Genomic DNA, 19,000 nt, shown 5'->3' with positions numbered 1-19,000 from the left:
TTTTTGTCAGGCTACTTAGAATCTCTGCTTTCTGTAGATTTGCGATACCAAAACCAAACACAGTTCCAACTAATCCTGTCTTTAAATAGATGTAACCTAAATGTTAAGATAACCACCTGTTTCGTAGAACTTGCTGGGGGCAGGACACAGCCTGAAGAAGTCAACATAGGGAACCAATTACCTCGGTGTGGATGCCTTGAACGTCTATTTCCGCTCGGGTCAGTCTACGACGCGCTGTCTGCGCTTGTGAAATGCACACATCAACAAGGAGATACACCATTTCTCTCCATAGCAGTTGTCTCTAGAAACACCTCTACTGCTCGCGACTACCTGTAAGTTTAAAATGCTGGGTGTTTTGTGTTACACTTTTAACGACGTAACGCTACGTACTGTTTCCTATTTATGTAATGACGCTGACCAACTTGGTTTAGTATAGTCGTGTGGTCCAGGCTATGTACTGAAAACGTATGTCAAAGGGACGTCTCATGTTAACACGGCTATTTAGCCATGGACATTAAAAACATCTGTTTATATTAGGCCACTAAGAAGTGTTGATTTCAGTTTGATTTTGTAGTTTATTTAAAGTTATTTTAACAGTCGTGCAGTTTGCTGTAGCCACGAAAAGTAATCAGCAAATAGACTAAGCCAGCGGCAGTGGTTTGAGCACGAATTATTTGTACGTAAATATAGTCAAATCTTGTCAAAGGATTCTTTCCAGTTTCTCAGTCATTCCTGTCATTGCAGATACAGCTTGCTACAAGAACACGGTGTTTTTATCAGACCGAATATCTGTTACTTCATGTGTCAACTTTGAATCTCTTATCTGTCTGAAATGAGCACCGGGCTCTCAAATGTAGCAGTCACACCAGAGTAGTTGTGGACAGTTATGTGGCAGATTGTTACATCTCATGTAATGTTAGACTGAGACTTGGATATAGACTCATTCACAGTGGTCTGTGTGAAATAAATAAATATACTGTCTTTTTGATCATTTAACAGATGTCAAAAATTGTAATGTTATATAATGAAACTGCTGAATGTTGGGGTGCAGCGGGCCTTGTTAGACAGTCATCGTTGCCTGTAATTACTGCAACTTAAGCTCTGTTAATTTTCTTAAATCCAGTCTGGCAACTGAAAGTATGTCACAGGGCAAAGTTCAATAAGATTGCCCAAGGTGTTTTTTTTATTACATTTAGACTTGTAGGGAGGGCAAAGTGCTACAATGGCACTTGTGCTTCTTCAACGAAAATTGTAAATGATGCACTTCTGCAGTCCCCTGCAGGTAGTGGATCGTCAGAGTATATTTGACATTCTGGGATTCACAGCTTGTATAAAAGTTAATATAGTTTTACTCTGTCAAAGTCTGATTAAAGGAGGAAGAATGTTGCATAGAATTGTATATTGTTTAGCGAATATATGTATATATTATGTTCACAGACCAGAATGAATGTGGGTGTGGCACACAGTGAGGTGAACCCAAATACTCGGGTCATGAACAGTCGAGGGATCTGGCTGACCTACGCGCTTGGTGTTGGAACACTTCACATTGTGCTCTTGAGCATTCCCTTCTTCAGCGTGCCAGTGGTGTGGACTCTAACTAATGTCATACACAACTTTGTAAGTTACATTCTCACACTGTCACTGCTGCTCACCAGGCCAAACCAAAAAACTAGGTCACAATAAAACAATTTTTTGGTAACATTTTGAATTCCTTCACAAGCTAAATGAATCTTGCATGCATGTGTAGCCAAACAGCCTGGTGTCTGTTACTGTCTGCCTTGCCTGTGCACCTGTGTGCTTTTATATTATATATATATGCTCTATTTTGGGGAGACCGTCCAGCCTGATGCGTGACCTATTATGATAATTTCCCCGCTCATTGTTACATGGCTGGCCTCAAATAAAGAAACAAAGTAGATGTGTGTGACATCATCAAGTAGTGCAAGCCCGAAGCAGTTTACAAGGATTGTGAACCAGAGCCAATGCGGAAGGCTATTACAGTAACCGCTAAGGTCAACTATAGCCTATTGTTTTCCACACAATACAACAGCAGTGTGCTTATTATGCCTTGGCTGTATGTCAGCATTTTAGCTTTATTACTCTTTCCTCTGTAAGGCAGGTTTTCCATTTAAAGCTGAATTCCTGAGTTTTGACAGAGAGGCATGTCATTGGAAATGAGTGTCATTCCCAAGATGGCTATATAGATCAAGGGCCGAAGCAACACACGCACAAAGCAGGGGCTGTGTTGTTTCTACTGGGATTCCTCTGCTTCTAGACTGCACTAAACACTCTGCAGCTCAGACATCCAGAACTCTTGCAATAACCCAGTCTTTTCTCAATAGTTTGTCTGACAAGAATAAACACAGGCTTTTGTACCACAGCCAGCAGCTTTACGGGCTGTTTTTGCACACATAAATATAGTGAAATGGTCTAACTACTCTTTTACATTCCAGTTTTCATATATTGTTTACGTTTCCACTAAAACCTACAGTATTTAATAATAATTCCAAATTCATTTTCATTGAATTTAGGAGAAAACACAAGTCACTCACTTTAATCAGTCGACTATGGCCTTGTTCTTTACGGACTGCACTACTGGCTGTGTTTTTGTCTCTACAGGGAATGTATGTGTTTATGCATGCAGTGAAAGGCACACCCTTTGAGACCCCTGACCAAGGAAAAGCCAGACTTCTTACACATTGGGAACAGCTTGACTATGGAGTGCAGTTCACTTCATCTAGAAAGTTCTTCACCATCTCCCCAATCATTCTGTATGTATTAGATACTATGATTCTGTCTTTGCATTAAAGGAATGTTTTATAGTTATAGCAAATTCTAAGTCATTCACATTGTCTAGCAGACGAGCATTTCGCTGTCATCTCTAAATATGCGTATCGTGACGACGGCATCGAGTGAAACACACATTTATACAACGCTTGTTTCTTGTGTGAGAGGGATTTTGTGGTTTATATTTAATTAATCCGTCTTTTTTGCTCCACAGATACTTCCTGGCAAGTTTCTACACAAAGTATGACACAGCGCACTTCGTCATAAACACTGCCTCACTTTTGAGCGTCCTGATTCCCAAGCTGCCACAGCTACACGGAGTGAGGCTTTTCGGCATCAACAAGTATTAAGTTCTAGTAAACGCTGTGCCTCATAGCAACATGAGTGAATCCCTATTAGTCTGTACCGCCGATGTGTGTACTAAGTCGTACGGTTTGTGTTAACGTCCCTGTCGTTGATATATCAGGTTCCAGATGAAATGTAAAAAAAACAAAACAGGAGTAGGTTTGTAGATGACAGGATGCCATGTATATTATTACTAACGTATGTGAATATAATTTAATGATGTATTTTTGGCCTGCATAGACCTGGGCTGGCCCAGGCATCAGTGAGGCTTTTGGCTGAGTATTTTTTTCTTCTTCTTTTTCTGTCTTTTGCCCTCAATTTAAATGGCAACACAAACTGTGAGTACGTTTCTAGCCACAAAGATGTCCCAAATGTATTTTTTCAAAGATGTTTACTTCCTAAGGGGAGGATCCAGTGGCTCATTGTTTATTGGTACACTCTCATTTTGTAATGGGTGTCAGACTTATGTGAAGACTGGAATCATACTCTTTATTTGCATGATGTCCTTGGTATGTGAATCCTTTCTAATTTGTAGCTCAATCAAAACAGGGCAGGCTTTTTTCATCATAGTTTTTTTTTTTTGTGTGTGTGTGAATTTCATGTATGTTTAAAGAAAACGTCTTTAAACAATTATTGTTGTCAGATTAAGTGTTTACTGAGGGAGGTCTACAGCGTCTGTGCGATAAACTTACATCCATGTAGTTGCTCTCTTTAGATTATGCATTTTTGCTATAAACAAAGCAGCTAGTCCTGCTTTGTTTGGCCATAGCTCATAGTACTATTGATATTTCTTGTTCTTGATCTAATTAAAATGTTTGCGCCCTCCAAGTGTTCCATCTCTCGCAGTTGTGCATTGTATGGTTCCCAATGATTGTAGAACATATTTTACTATGTGCCTTTGATGTGTGCTGTTAAACTGTATTGACAGTAGGCTCAGCTGTAAAGGCATTAATGCCTGCCTACGTTGGGTGTTTAACCTGTTGTCACTAAAATGGATGTAAATATGCAGTTTTACAACAGTTCCACAGGAGTAACATGAAAAAGCTTGGAAACAATCAGCAAAATACATACAATTGATCTGAAATCAACTTGTATAGCACATAGTTTGAAAACAAACTTCAGGGCTCACTTTAGAGCAGGGCAACTTCAACCTGTGGAGTTGATCTACCCCTCGTTTCTCAGCAACCATAGACAAAATTGGTCATGTGACCATTTTACTTACCCTGTGATGGACAGAGGCCCATGGCATAAGTGATAAGCACTTTTTTAAAAATGGCCATTAAATAGTCGTAATTCTTTTGTGAATTACAGACACATTTGAATCTCAGGTGTTAGTGTTTCAGGAAGTTACAGTATGAGGCTATACAGTCAGCATGAAATTAGCTCTAAATTGCTGGATGACATGTTTGGTAAAATGGCAGGGATAGAGTGATTTGAGCCAAAATATAATAATAATAATCTTTATTTGTAGAGCACTTTTCAAAAACAAGTAAAAAAAAATACCTGGGGGAAGTTGAGCCAGCTATTTTATTGTAATTGTACATTCTTCATTTTATCACCAAAATGATGTGAATTTCAGACCAGAAACTATTATGCCATGCCTCTATAAATGGGAGACAGACAGGGCTTCAACTCCTGTTGTGGACAGAGCAGTGGGAGAGCTACAGAATGGGAAGCCCATACGTCAGGTGGCACGGGACATGAAGATTGACAGGATGACTTTATACATTGATACAAAACAACTAGGACCTATATCAAAAATGTAGCTGCAATGAAATGTCAACTGTCATTTGAGTTGGCATGACATTTGACCCTTACTCCCATGTGGCTCAACTTACTCATGTGGGGCAAGTTGAGCAAAGAGACAGTTTATTTTGGATCCAAAGTGATTATTCCCAGAGACCACATCCTGAAATGTCAGTTGGAGACATTACTGCCATGTCCTCACTTTAAGTTCAGGCTCAACTCACCCTGCTCTCCCCAACATACTGAAAAACAAGGACATACGATGTCACTGTTAGTCAAGTCAATGGAAGAGGCGTACCACCTGCACTTCCAAACCGCTGCCAACAAGGAAAATTATAGCATCTCCAATCTTGATACATCAAACTTCACAAAATCTTAACAAGATAAACATTGACTGTATTAACAGTCAATGTTTATGAGAAAACAATTTTAAATGAAAACCTAGACACAAAGTAATCTCCATAAACAGATATCTGCATATGAATGCATCATCTGTTGGCAAGGGACAAGATTTTGGTATCGGAAGCGTTGTGGTTTCAGTTCGTAGTCCGAGTAGTATTGACAGATGCAGCTGCAGTGGAAGCCCTGAAACATTGGCCATCAAGTCAGGTAGGTCTGTCTGCGTGTGAACAGCATGGATGTATTATTAGAACTGGACAATGGACCCAAAGATGGCAGCCACTCAGTCCGATGAATATTTCTAGCGTGGTGCATGTAAATAAGTCTATCTGCGGGTCTGCAGTACTACAGGACACACCCTCTAAACCGTCACAGTTTGGTTAGGTTTAAGAAAACATGGCTTGGGTTGAAATAAGTCCAGTAATCCAGGAAGTTGTTACACAGGGTGTCTTGAAGTAAAGTGGGTGGGACTGGTGTAGTCTGTGAGACTGCAGGGATCCAAAATTCCTAATAGTCATGGTTGACCTTGTCTGCAGTTCAAGGTGTCCTGTCAACAGTTTTACAGTATAGTGGGCGTGCTTTCCAAGATTGCACACCCACAAACCAGCATCTTCAAAAAGAAAAACTGGGACCTCTGTTGCCTGTAGGTGGTGCATAACCAGATTCAAATCTGCAGCTTAATTCTGTTTCTGAGCTGTTTTGCATTCTATTTAAAACAAATGCTCCCTCATCTGGACCTACGCCCTAACGTACCCAAAGTTAGTCTTCAGGGTCATTGGCTCTTTAATCCTTCCAACGAGCCTGTAAGTGCGCACTGTGGTGGTTCTTATTAGTTTTCATCCACACATGTTCTCAATACAGCAAACACCACATGATTTAAAACTTTATTTAAAAATAAATGCTTATGTAAAACAGTGGTTTATTAATTTAATTACACCTGTGATAATTAGAAATCAAATTTCCAGCTCCAGGCAGCTGATGAAATTAATACATTCATTATCTACTTTCTTGTAAACTTTCCTTTTATTGTGGCTGTCAGAACCATTTAGATCCTCACACTGCTTTCCCAAGACTCCTTTGTAAACCTCAAAGTGATGGTTCAAATCTTTCTGCGAGTGGATTTTATATTTGGTCCCTAAGGCCCCGTCGGCAGACGCAGTCCCATAGAAGACACGACCTATCCGGGAGTGTACCAGCGCCATGGCACACATAACACAAGGTTCCCGGGTCACATAAAGGTCATACCCAGTGCATATGTATGGCTGAGAGCTCGCCTCTGCATCAGAAGCCTTTTGAAAGGTGTCCGAAATAGGCGACGAAAATCGGCAAGCAGGATATCTATCAAAAGAATAACATCCACCGCCCTGGCTCCGAGCCACAAGGTCAATGCAGACCATGACTGCGTGATGAAGGGGATGGTCACCTCTGCAGTCATGACCCACTGCAATGATTCTTTCCATTGCTGGGTCGACCACCACGGCCCCCGCCGCCTCCATTCCCAACTCATTCCCTTCCTTGGCAGCGGTCAAAGCAGCCATCATGTACATGTGCATCTTGGCTTTCTGAGGCGGACTGAAGAGTTCTCCTCTCAGGGCGACGGTCACCTGTTTGTCCTCATGAAAGGAGGTGGGCCAGTGTTTGCTCGCCAGCTCAAACTGGGGTCGGGTCAAGGGGGGACGTGCAGGGACCTTAACCACAAAAAGTTCACCTAATCCGTCACCGTCTTACTCCATCTGAGGGGAGCAGAGAGTTCACGCTGGCCGCCTTCATGTCTGGTGCATCACTGACGAGGCACACAAGGACTTCCAGAGGGTGAGGGCTGCCCTTCTCCTTGACCGCTCGCACCCTCTTTATGTGCTGAAGGCCCTTCAGCGGGTAGAGGTTGTGCAGCTCCCGGATAAGTCGAGATGTCTCTTTCTTGTTGACAATGGGTGCAGCAAACGCCTCTATCAGCTCAATGTCTTGTGACTGCTCATCTGACAGTACAGGATACGCAGCCCAGGAGCCAGTGTCACACTCGGACCCTTTCCAGCGTTTCGTCTGTGGCTCCATTGTTTTGTTGTTGTCCTGTGAAATATGATTTAACACCAAAGTAAAAGTCAGTGCATTTCCACGACAGAGCATGCGATGACAAAGCCTTTCAGTTGTGCTGGACAGAAACTGGTCTTTAGAATACAACCATTTTTGCTGAAAAAGACTTCTGTGCTGCTATTTTGCATTATATTTCCGAGATCAGCCGTGTCCCAACAGTCCAGGCAGATTTTCTAACTCAAAACAACAAATCAGTTGTAATTCAAAAAGATAACAGTGAACCTGTAATAAATACTATACTCTGATTAATAAGTGACACGCTGATGCACTATTTAGTGCAGTTTAATGAGTCTGATGGTGGATTATTCAGCCATGAAGTACAGTGCAGGAGTGTTTTGTTAGATTAGTCTTATTTTCTAGAGTATGCAAGACTTATCAACTGAAACATGCCAACATACATTTGAATTACATTCACATGCTTAGTTTGGAATTAAAGCAGATTTTTAGTAAGCCCAACCAACATACTCAGCAGAACATTTTACAGTTGGAAAATGAATATGTCTGTGCTCTCTAATGGACAAACTATGTAATGTTGTCAGTTTCAGTTCTTAATGACCTGCAACAAATCTTCAGCATTTCTGTAATGCAATTACTTGCTATTACCAATATACACCTGTGAAAAGCTCAAACTGACCACTTATATCGGCCGTGCTTATCGCTCTGACTCTTAGTTGTAGCCCTTAAATCAATCCACAGTTAACAACGCATACACAGAGCACAACCAATAATTATTTCAGATCTATTTTATGTATGTAGTGATGAAACAAGAAGTTGATGAATCAACAAAAAATGATTTCAGTTTTAACAACTGAATGATTACAATCATTTATCAACTCAAAATACCATTTGGTGGTTACAGCTTCAGAATTGCACGTATATACTTGGCTTTCTGATAAGAAATTGAATACTTCAATAGTTTTGTGGCTATTCATCACATACATTTAATTCTGTAATTAATTGTGTCATTTGTGTCATATGTGCTACACAGAGCCCATCATCCTTAAAATATGTGAGAGATGAACCCAATATTTAAACAATTTCTAGTTGCAGCCCTGTATAATGTCCAGAAAAGCTAATACAGCTCCAGAGGTACAGTGAGATCACTTGAAGCAGCACAGATATTTAACAAAGCTGGAAGTGATCCATTATAGACACGTGTGAAAAATAATTCATAAAGCAGCCTGGAGGAGACTCCCATTGACATTATGCTTGGTGGAGTCAGTGGCAAACTCAGCATAAAGTAGCATAACAAACTAACATGTCAACATGCAGTCTCTCTTTATTTCTTCCCCAGGATGAGCTTTGTCTTCAAAACTTTGGGTACGTGTCGTATGGTCAGTGACACTCTGGTGCCTCGGGTCAGCGTCTCCCCCGGCAGGGCCCCGGCAGCAGACAGGTTCACTACCTTGTCTGTCAGCGTGTCCTGGGCGCAGGGCTTGATGCCATGAAGGAGACGCTGGTACATTTCATCCTGCAGGATCAGAAGACTGCGCGGCTTCACCAGCAGAGAGAAGAGGAAGCGGTTCTCCTCTGTCTGCGGTGCATCGTCCTCCGGGCTGCCGACGGGCGTGTAGAAGTCAAGGAGGGTGTGAGAGCCCAGGCTGATGGTGGTGACAGTAGGGTGGTACAGAGGGCCGTCTTCGTGAGGCATAATCCCTTCTCCTTGTTTATACTCGTTCACCAACACATGATTGGCTGTTTTCCCGCTGAACGCACCTAGAGAGGAAATTTTCTCACAGTACACCTGGAGCCAGTCAGGCATCGTTTCTGCCAGCATGCCTTTGGGATGTGGTAACCCTCCCCAGTTCTGAAGCCTTCTGCCCGTAAGCTGGGTCCATTTAGTTTTTGGAGACTTATACACCTGCTCTTGGAGGTAGGACTCCTCATCTTCCGAAATGAAATCTGGGATGTAATACACTGTTGGCGGGGCATCATTTACGACAAACTGCTTCAATTCCTCCAAAATACAAGCTGGGTGTTCCATGCCTCCTTTAGAAAAGTCAACATGAAATGCTTGTTAAAACTCAACTCAAAAAAGTGCTAATGCTGGCTAACTCCCAGGGGGGCTAAAAGGGAGTAAAGTGTACCACAGACACTTTTGATAACTACTACAAAAAAATATTATTTAAATTAAAAAATGTTTTATTTAAATTTACAGGTTATGTAATTAGCAAACTTATAATAAAATATCACCTACAGTATCTCACAAAAGTGAGTACACCCCTCACATTTTTGTAAATATTTGATTATATCTTCATGTGACAACACTGTAGAAATGACACTTTGCTACAAGTAGTGAGCGTACAGCTTGTGTAACAGTGTAAATCTGCTGTCCCCTCAAAATAACACATCACACAGCCGTTAATGTCTAAACCGCTGGAAACAAAAGTAAGGACACCGCTAGGTCAAAATGTCCAAACTGGGCCTAATTAGCCATTTTCCCTCGCTGGTGTCATGTGACTCATTAATGTTACATGCTCTCAGGTGTGAATGGGAAGCAGGTGTGTTAAATTTATTGTTATCGCTCTCACACTCCCTCATACTAGTCACTCGAAGTTCAACATGGCACCTCATGGCAAAGAACTCTGAGGATCAACATCAGCGTTGTTATAACCACAAAGTCACAGCGAGCGTGCTCCTTCCCCCCCCCCTTTTTTTGTTTTCTAGTGTAGATGAAGACACTGGAAGTTGCATGCGAGGACAGGGGAAGTGAAGCTGCAGGCATGGAGGAGAGCTCTGACAGATGTGAGAGGCGCCACACTGATGATTAAAATACTACGTAGGCTATAATGTAACAGATCATGACATACACACCATTACAGTCGCTGTGTTATTTTCCTAATGACAGACAGTTAAATTTAAAATAATTGATTTTAGCATTGTAGAGTTTTGAATTTCATGTTTTTTTTACTGTTTGTTGACACTGAATGTACTGAGGCCACGCCCACCACCAACTCTGCTGTTCCGACTTTCCCCTGTTCTCATCCGGTCTCCCAACGACTGTATGATCTGTTATAGTTCACCGACACCTATGAAATGGGTACTAGTTTGTTTTTCTTTAGTTAAAAAGACAGTTTTCAACGAACTGTTGGTTCTTCGTGATGATTCTTACTAAGTTAATCCACGCTTAAGATACTGGGTGTTTCAGCAAAAGCAACTCCGCCAGCGTGCGGTTTCATCAGAAGTAGCTCCTGCATTTCTGCAACCCGTGAAAGCAGCACAGCACACATGCTCATTTAAAAAAATATAAACAACGCCACGACCTAAATAATCTTAAAAACTGCTATATTTTAATTCCGAAGTGACATAAAAACTGCTTTACCTCTTTCGACATCAAAACGCTGATGAAAGTAGAGTTTGATCAAAAAGCCCAGTTAGCTGCACTCGACTCCTCCTGTATGCCTGTGCAACTGACTAAAATGTCCCCTCTAAAAAGAAGTATGACGTTTTTGGACCCATAGCTTATTGCTTTTTTTTTTTTAAGTAAACCTATGACAGGTATAATAAGTTCAACCAAAATGTTCTGTCTCTTATGTAGTTTAAATCTGTGTACACTACGTTTTAAACGTTGTTTTCCATTTAACTAAGTTCACATGACAAAGGCCCAGATGAACATACAATAAAGAACAATCGAATAAAAACAGAGTGCAATGATTATTTATGTAATAATTATATTAAGACAAATATTGCATTCATTTTGCTGCTGATTTCCCCTCTAAACCAGACACGTAGGCCTACACCTTCACATCAAGCACAAAGACGTGAAAAATAGATTCATTCCTCATAAATGTGGATTTGTGGAAAAACAATTTCCCAACCACAATGAACAAGTTATTTATATTCTTCTGCCACTAAAAGTGATCCTGCGGCCTAGACTGAAAGTGCTACAGAGGTGAAACTGGTAGGGTAGGTTCAAACCCCTGTAAGTACCTCAAAAAAGAAATTGCGCACTTCTACCTCTAGGGGGCGCTATACGCAAGGTAACTGCATTTGGGCTTTGCACTGACGCTCACGAAAGCGCATATCAAAAACCTTACATCCAGCTGAATCTCGTGATATAGGCCACGCCCAGTTCTGCCTAGCCTTTTCTTTCAAAATCGAGGAAACTGCCAAACCTATTTTAATTAACTCCTCTGAAGCCGCAAGTCCGGTACCAAACTACGGATAATATCTAGACCAAGCTGATAAAAGTTTGTAGAGGAAATTTTGATCCGACAAAAAATTTCCCAATTATAAGCTAACAAATGTTTGCGAACACGCTGAAAACAGGAAGTGATGTCATATCTTGGGTGAAACTTGAGCCGAATTGTTCAGCATGGTCCCCTGACTCCAGGAACCAAAGTTGACCCTAATATGCCCATAGGTGGCGCTGTTATTGCGGATTAAAGATGTCAAAAAAATCCCATTGATTTACATGCATTTTATATCTCCATAACCACAACTCCGACTGACACCAAATTAGGTCACTTGTTTCCCTGAAAAAGTTGGTTCTTAAAGGTGGCGCTATAATCCAAGCTCAAGTACCGTGGGGAAATCCCATTCATTTCAATGGGGGGGGGGGGGGGGGTACTGCCGATTCGTATGGTATAGAACTTGCCTCTGTGTAATGACGGCTTCATTTCGCAAAATCGAGAAAACTGGTTTTGTTCATGAACTGGAATGACCGACAGTTTTATTTAAATACCTGCTACATCCGGTCTGGGACTTTCAGAATAAATCTTCTTTATAAAATCTACAGCCCCACTCCTATGAGCCATGGTGCCATTGACGGTATATCTCTACGTTAGTATCGAGCTCATTGACTGTCTGTTTGTCGTGTAGTTCATGGTCTTATGGTGTTGTGGTCTAGTCCCACGCTGCGGGCGGATCTTCTTGCCTCGACCTGATGCTGCTGGGGCTAAAATTATGGCTAAAATCCTGACAACGAATGCTTCCGGTTCACTTTATATGATAACAAAGATCATGGAAAATCACCCCAATTTTCGTAGGAATGGAAACTGAATGCTTCGTATTTTACTCTCTGTATGAGAATCTATAGTAAGGAAATAACACAAACGTCGCCTTTGAGGACAAAATTTTGTGGCAACACAAATAGTAACAACGGTTCTATTTCCGTTTTTAAAGCGTTGTTAAACATCGATAATAACAAAAGGCCCGTTTTTCATTTTCCGATGGCTGTACACGGATTCTCTTAGGTAGATACCCAGACCCTATCTGTACAAACTAGGTCACACACGTTTTATACAGTTGGTCCATAGACTGCTGGTCACAAACTTGCTGGTGGTGCACGGAGGTATTTACATGTTACGCAGCTACACGCCTTTGACAGGAAGAACACTAGAGCTTTCTGGCTGCAACTCTAATGGTTCTGTGTTCCTGGTTCGTTTCTCTGAAACCTAATGTGATGCTGTTGCCAAATTTATCGCCGTTTTTCATGTTTAGTGAGCTTAAAATACAATGGGAGCTGAGGTGAGGTCACCCTTAGCTATTAGACTATTTGAACTCACAGTTGGCTAACGTAAGGGTCATGACCATGTTCCCTACACAAGTAAAAGTCCTGCACAGGGTGCTACGTTTGAGACACACATTATGGGGCCCTCCTCCATTTGGAAAAGCACCTTGCTCCAGACTGGTTCTGGGCATTGAGACCAGCTGTGATGACACTGGAGCTGCTGTGCTGGACGACACGGGTGAAATACTGGGAGAGTCTCTACATTCACAGAAAGAAGTGCATCTCAGGTGAGTGTCAGAGCTGCACTCGATTACCACGGTCATTACTTTAGGGCTGTTGACTTATATCCTTCCCTCTACTGCAGGACTGGTGGCATCGTCCCCACAGTGGCACAACAGCTCCACAGAGAAAACATAGAGCGCGTGGTCCAGGAAGCTTTGGAGAGGAGCAACGTGGATCCAAGCCAGCTCTCAGCTGTGGCCACCACTGTGAAACCGGGTTTGGGCCTGAGCTTGGGCATCGGACTCGAGTTCAGTCTGAGGTTTGTGAGGCGGCACAACAAGCTCTTCATCCCCATCCACCACATGGAAGCCCACGCCCTGACCGTCAGGATGCTTCAACCTGTTGCCTTCCCCTTCCTGGTGCTGCTCGTTTCTGGGGGTCACTCGCTCCTCGCTGTGGCTCGAGGAGTGGACGACTTTCTGCTTTTGGGTCACACTCTAGATGAAGCTCCAGGGGATACACTGGACAAAGTAAGATCCTAACACGTGGCTGTTGTTACTGGTCACGATGTTCAGTTTGTGATTTCTAAACAAATAAAATAAATTTCTTTTTTGGTTTTACAGGTGGCAAGACGTCTGTCCCTCATAAAACACCGCCAGTGCTCCACACTAAGCGGAGGACAAGCTATAGAGCTTCTAGCAAAAGATGGCGACAGGACAAAGTTCCCATTCAGGACCCCTATGGGCCAAATATATGACTGCTGCTTTTCTTTCGCTGGGCTACGGAATCAAATTACATTGACGATAATGAAAAAAGAGGCAGAAGAAGGTACGAGGACACACAATGTCTCAGAAATGATTACTATACCCCGTGTTACCAGTGATCAGATTCATAGACCTTATGCTGCAGCAGATATTTTGACTTGTCCAATACAGGCGGAACCAACAGCATGACTTGCTGCATTACAATGTAGTAATGTCTGGAAACATTAATGTTATTAGTGCTTTTCCTGTTCCATAGATGAACAAAATACAAGATGAATAGAGGTTTGTCATTTTTATTAGTGTAAAATGTTATTTACATTTTTTATTTGTACTGCTGAAAAACACGCAGTTTTGATTTCGATCATGTTTATTCAATAAAACAGTACTTGGCTCCTTATGTTACTAGTTCCCCAGTGACCCCCAGTTGACAGAAACCGTTTAGTAACGTCATGTCTAGATAAATTAGATTAGCAACTCTTTTATTTATTTATTTTTTTCCCTCCCTCCATAGGTATAGAGCAGGGCACGCTGTTGTCGTGCGTGCATCACATTGCAGCAGCTACGCAGCACACAGTCGCCTCTCATCTTGCAAAGCGCACACATCGTGCCATCTTGTTCTGTAAGGCAAACGGTCTGCTGCCATCAAGCAGTCCCACCTTGGTGAGTGTGTTACCTCATTTTGTGTTTTATTTAAATCATCAACAGTGAACAGTGTTAGTGCCCAGCATTGCAGTTGGCACATAGGAGAAAAGGTGCTTCGAAATAAAGTTTTAACTCTCTTAATTAGAAGTTTGATTATTGAAATATTGACAGTTACTGGCCTTAGATCTTATTTATTGCATACTTACATTAATATCTTGTATGTGCAGAAATACTGAGAGATCCTGACATCTGACTATAAATTGCTTGTGATTATTTATTTTCAAAAGAGGAGCTCTTACAGGATACGGCCAGCAATATTCTGCATCTCTCATTGTCAATAATAATGTATTAATTTGCAGCTGAAAATAGTCCCCAACAAATACACCATTTACTCCTGTTTGAGTAACTAACCATAACCATTTGCTCAAATAGGCTTGGAGCCGTGTGCCACAGGCAGGGTAGGGTTGTGGGAAAGTACTGAAAGATGGACTAATGGATGACTAATGAAAAAAATCTAGAATAACATCAGCCACATCCTTTAAATCAGAGAACACTGTGAACATGGACTTGAAGATTTCACCATTAACTCTTCTTTCATAGGTGCTGTCTGGAGGAGTCGCAAGCAACCAGTATATCCGCAAGGCTTTGAGCATTATCACTGAGGCGACGGGGCTACGTCTGCTCTGTCCTCCAGCCAAATTCTGCACTGACAACGGAGTGATGATTGCATGGTGTGTATGCCGACGTTCAGTGAGTGAATCCAGTTAGATGCCCCAGTGTAGAGTCCATCTGAGACAAACATACTTTTTTATTTTTTAACCAGGAATGGTGTAGAACGCCTGAGAGAAGGGAAAGGGATACTGCCTCCGAATGTGGATGTCTACTATGAGCCAAAGTAAGTTTCAGCTGGTCTTAAAATTTCTATTCAAATTTCAGTGGAGAATAAATTGAGAGACCAAACCAAACTGTTCTGGTTTCATTTATCTGTACTGCAGGGCACCGCTGGGTGTTGACCTGACAGCAGAGGTGAAGGCAGCAGCTATCAGGTTGCCGTCAGTCAGGATGAAGATCCCCAACTGAAAGACTGGAAAGAAAACTCCTCAATTTTCCCAGTTCAAAGTATACTATGTATACTAGACGTGTATAAGCACATTAAATGGCTATTTATTAATAAATGTTTTTATACACCTCAGTTAAAATAAAGTTTAATATCCCTTAAAAAAAGTACCTGAAAATCCCAAATCCATTAAGTGAAATCTTTTTTAGTTTGTCATCATGAAGAATGAAAGTTGCAGACCAATGAGCTTGCGATCATAAATTATGGATGTCTGACTTTACTAAAAAAGGTGGTAAAAATCAAGCAGTTTTTGTGTTTAAATAGAACATACCACATTTCTGCTGAATAACATACACAGTATTTGATCAACCTGAGGATTGAAGTAACAACATGAGGGCCATCATTTTCAAACTTCAGAAGATGTGTCTTTAGTTTGATTGTACGCATGTCTATTTGATTATATGTTACACAGAAAGCCAGTTTCTACCACCTGAAAGCTATTTTCATGAAGGAGACAAGTGTTTGAAGGTGCCTTTGTCCAATCGGTCCTTTGTAACACAAGATGTGCGCTACCCACTTGTCATGATGTTGGGGCGGCTGTGGCTCAGGAGGTAGAGCGGGTTGGCCGTTAATCGGAAAGGTCTGCGGTTCAATCCCTGGCTCCCCCTGGTTGCGTGTCGAAGTGTCCTTGGGCAAGATACTGAACCCCGAATTGCCCCTGGCGGCTGTTCCGCCAGTGTATGAATGAGTGTGAATGTTAGTTTCCGTTTGAGCACTTAGGCTCAGTGTATGAATGTGTGTGACTGGTGAATGCAGATGTAGTGTAAAAGCGCTTTGAGTAGTCGAAAAGACTAGAAAGGCGCTATACAAGTACGGAGCATTTACATTTACATTCATGACAAGTAATACACCAGAGTACATTAGCTTTCTAGGATAAAAAAGTGGACTAATCCTGTCCAAGCCTTTACAGCAGATGCAGTTCACCTCTCACTGAGGCACAAGCCTCATGTTACCGACTAAGCACTACCCTCTAGTGGTTAATTTATGTATGTGCACCTCAACAGTGGGGAAAGGTAACTAATATAAGTACAAATTGGAGGCACTTGTATTTTCTTTAGTATTTCCACTCCGCTACTTTATACTTCTACTTCACTACATCTCAGAGGCCAATATTAAGTTTCAACCAAGACGAAAAATCAAACATGACAGTGGAGTTTTCCACACACACTGATTTATTTATTGCATTAGTAAAAACAATTGTTCAGCTGGATACAATGATAGTCATGAGTTTGACCACATAAAGACTTACACAAAACTTGTAAACATGTCTGACATACATGTGCATTTTATCATCAACCATGTTGAAACTTCTCTTCTCCAACACTGCCACATCTGATTTCTTGAAGGCTTTAGGTTTAAATTGGATTTAAGAAGAAAAGAATAGTGTTTGAAGTCACCTTTTCAATATGATGATGCAGATTAGAGGGCAGGATGTTCACAGGAAGGTTGAACAATTTAAGTTCCTTTCTCATTTCTGGTTAAACCTTTTAAAATCTCACATGTTACCTCTAAGCCCCTGATTCCACAGCATGGTGCAATCCTGTGGTTTCTTCTTTGTGCTGCAAATTGAATCAATGTTCACCAAAAGACAAAACTTAAGACACAAATAAAAAAATTCAAATGCTAAAATTGAGTGGTATTTGCGCAAAAATCAAAGGTTTTCACAGGCGTTGGAGATGTTCTTTCTTGCACAGTTTTAACTTTAAAAAACAAAACATGTAGATGCTAGTTTTCTGTCTGGGAAAGCTGTTTAAATACCTCAACACATCTATGTCCTGTCTGCATTTTAAAAAGGAAAAATCCACCCAGAATCTATTCATTTCATAGCAAAACCATTTCAAAAAGATTACCAATAACGATGTAAGGTTTTGGAGTCAGTGACTCAAAGAGCCAAGACTTCTCTCTATATTTGCACCATTGAACTGGTGCTGGAAAATCGTATGGGGTGAAACCAACCACAGAGAGGAAGACATACACTTTTCTACTTCCACAGTAGCTTTGTGCCAAGGGACTCTCAAAAGGCATTCTACGGAAAGTAGGAAACCACTAACTGAAGTAGAAGTGACAAGGCATGTTGGAGTAACATGAGTAGACCAGAAAAGTAAAGTTTCATCACAAAATAACACCCAGAAAGTACTGAAAATCCCCAGTGTATGTACATCTGATGGTGGATTTTCCCCTTACCTATTCATGGTTTCTTTCTAATTGATCAAAGTACAGAAACTAAAATAATTACCAAGATCAAACACTAGAGCTCATCATGTTCATAAATATTATACTCCTTTGCACTGATCAGTCCGTCTCTGTCTTGGTCATTCTTGCGGAATATGTCAGCCATAATCTTCTCATAGAAAGCGTCATCACGTGGCTTTCCACTTTTTTCGTAGTCCGCTTTCAAGTATTCCTTTACCTGAAAATAAAAGAAACACTTCTATTATTAACACTTCAGAATAAATAAGACATATATTGTACTTTTACAACACTCCTCCCACATAAGTAAATAATATAAGTAAAACAGTAAATGGTATTGATAGCAGGTCATTCACTTCTTCTTTCAATGTGCCATTAACAATCCAGATAACATCATGACTGCTGTAAGCCTGCTAGCACAGTCATTACATTCTTCACATTTAATTTTTGCCCTGAGGCTGGTTGGAAAGCCTGCTATTAAAAAAATAAGGCACTAACATTTTTTGTTTATTTGAAGGCACACTGTGACGGGAAACGCATTTTTAGGGAACAGTCTAAGCCAAGGCTGAACTGTCCCAAGGCCCCCGAGCCCCTGGTATGAATCAGTTTATGCTAATTTCATAGAATTTAATCAGTTTAAAAGAATTCCCTACTAAATGTATTAAAACGTTGGGAAATATGTTTATTTACTGAGAGAAATTGATACAACTCTCATCTCTTTTAAGTATGGAGCTGGAGCTAGGCGGCCTTTAGCTTACTTTAGCTTAGCCTAGCATAAAGACTGGAAGCAGTTTTAAAAGCTGTTTATTGGCTTAGCTAATCACTTCCCTTCTTTAGCTCACTGACATGTGAGTGACATCGATCTGCTCATCTATCCTATGGGGTAAAGCAAATAATTGTATTCCCCAAAATGTCAGTTTTGTCATTTAACCATGTGGCCCTGACAAAAAGGCAGCATTAAACTCTTGTTTTTAGAGCAGGATTATTTTCTTTTTGTTCTGTTTGCCAGGTAATACCCTTGCATGGAAAAACTGTACACACTGCACAGGAAGAGTAAAAAGTTTTGCCCCATGGCACCCTAGCATGTTCACCCAACCGTGCTTATTACCATAATAACAGCAACTCCAGCATTATTTTTTCTGTCTGAGCTACCTTTGTGATAATGACCACCTTGTAAATGATAGTTACCTCGGCCTTCGTGAGACTATTGTCTTTATCAAGGTCTATGTTTCTGAAAGCCTCCAT

At 41.1% G+C, this 19,000-nt stretch overlaps 4 protein-coding genes and 1 long non-coding RNA gene across 5 annotated transcripts; 2 read left to right on the top strand and 3 right to left on the bottom strand.

Annotated features, from left to right (window-relative positions):
* Nucleotides 1-68: 68 nt before the first annotated feature.
* Nucleotides 69-3,176, top strand: LOC119903426 (ORM1-like protein 1). Its single transcript, XM_038719572.1, has 4 exons — nucleotides 69-332; nucleotides 1,438-1,617; nucleotides 2,620-2,771; nucleotides 3,002-3,176. Exons 2-4 carry the CDS (start codon nucleotides 1,444-1,446, stop codon nucleotides 3,135-3,137), a joined length of 462 nt encoding a protein of 153 aa, XP_038575500.1. The 5' UTR covers nucleotides 69-332; nucleotides 1,438-1,443; the 3' UTR covers nucleotides 3,138-3,176.
* Nucleotides 3,177-4,640: 1,464 nt separating this feature from the next.
* On the bottom strand, nucleotides 4,641-10,775 carry adat3 (adenosine deaminase tRNA specific 3). Its single transcript, XM_038719570.1, is given in 3 exon segments — nucleotides 4,641-7,001; nucleotides 7,003-7,344; nucleotides 10,691-10,775. Coding segments are annotated over 3 exon segments (1,125 nt in total). The 5' UTR covers nucleotides 10,703-10,775; the 3' UTR covers nucleotides 4,641-6,230.
* On the bottom strand, nucleotides 7,633-10,780 carry LOC119903425 (alpha-ketoglutarate-dependent dioxygenase alkB homolog 6-like). Its single transcript, XM_038719571.1, has 2 exons — nucleotides 10,691-10,780; nucleotides 7,633-9,357 (listed from the first exon to the last, which is right to left on the bottom strand). The coding sequence occupies exon 2, from the start codon at nucleotides 9,350-9,352 to the stop codon at nucleotides 8,648-8,650; it is 705 nt and encodes a 234-aa protein (XP_038575499.1). The 5' UTR covers nucleotides 9,353-9,357; nucleotides 10,691-10,780; the 3' UTR covers nucleotides 7,633-8,647.
* Nucleotides 10,781-12,343: 1,563 nt separating this feature from the next.
* osgepl1 (O-sialoglycoprotein endopeptidase-like 1) lies at nucleotides 12,344-15,675 on the top strand. Its single transcript, XM_038719569.1, has 7 exons — nucleotides 12,344-13,107; nucleotides 13,185-13,572; nucleotides 13,666-13,870; nucleotides 14,318-14,466; nucleotides 15,049-15,179; nucleotides 15,272-15,343; nucleotides 15,444-15,675. The coding sequence occupies exons 1-7, from the start codon at nucleotides 12,896-12,898 to the stop codon at nucleotides 15,526-15,528; spliced, it is 1,242 nt and encodes a 413-aa protein (XP_038575497.1). The 5' UTR covers nucleotides 12,344-12,895; the 3' UTR covers nucleotides 15,529-15,675.
* A 1,041-nt stretch (nucleotides 15,676-16,716) lies between these two features.
* On the bottom strand, nucleotides 16,717-19,000 carry LOC119903422. The gene is made up of 2 exons (XR_005444513.1): nucleotides 18,944-19,000; nucleotides 16,717-17,975 (listed from the first exon to the last, which is right to left on the bottom strand). It is a non-coding gene; the product is annotated as an uncharacterized LOC119903422 (long non-coding RNA).

The sequence above is a fragment of the Micropterus salmoides genome, unplaced genomic scaffold, assembly GCF_014851395.1.
Source record: "Micropterus salmoides isolate LMB-PRFRI ecotype aquatic unplaced genomic scaffold, ASM1485139v1 Ms_hic_scaffold_15, whole genome shotgun sequence".
Taxonomy (NCBI): domain Eukaryota; kingdom Metazoa; phylum Chordata; class Actinopteri; order Centrarchiformes; family Centrarchidae; genus Micropterus; species Micropterus salmoides.
This window is presented reverse-complemented; position numbering and strand designations above follow the sequence as displayed.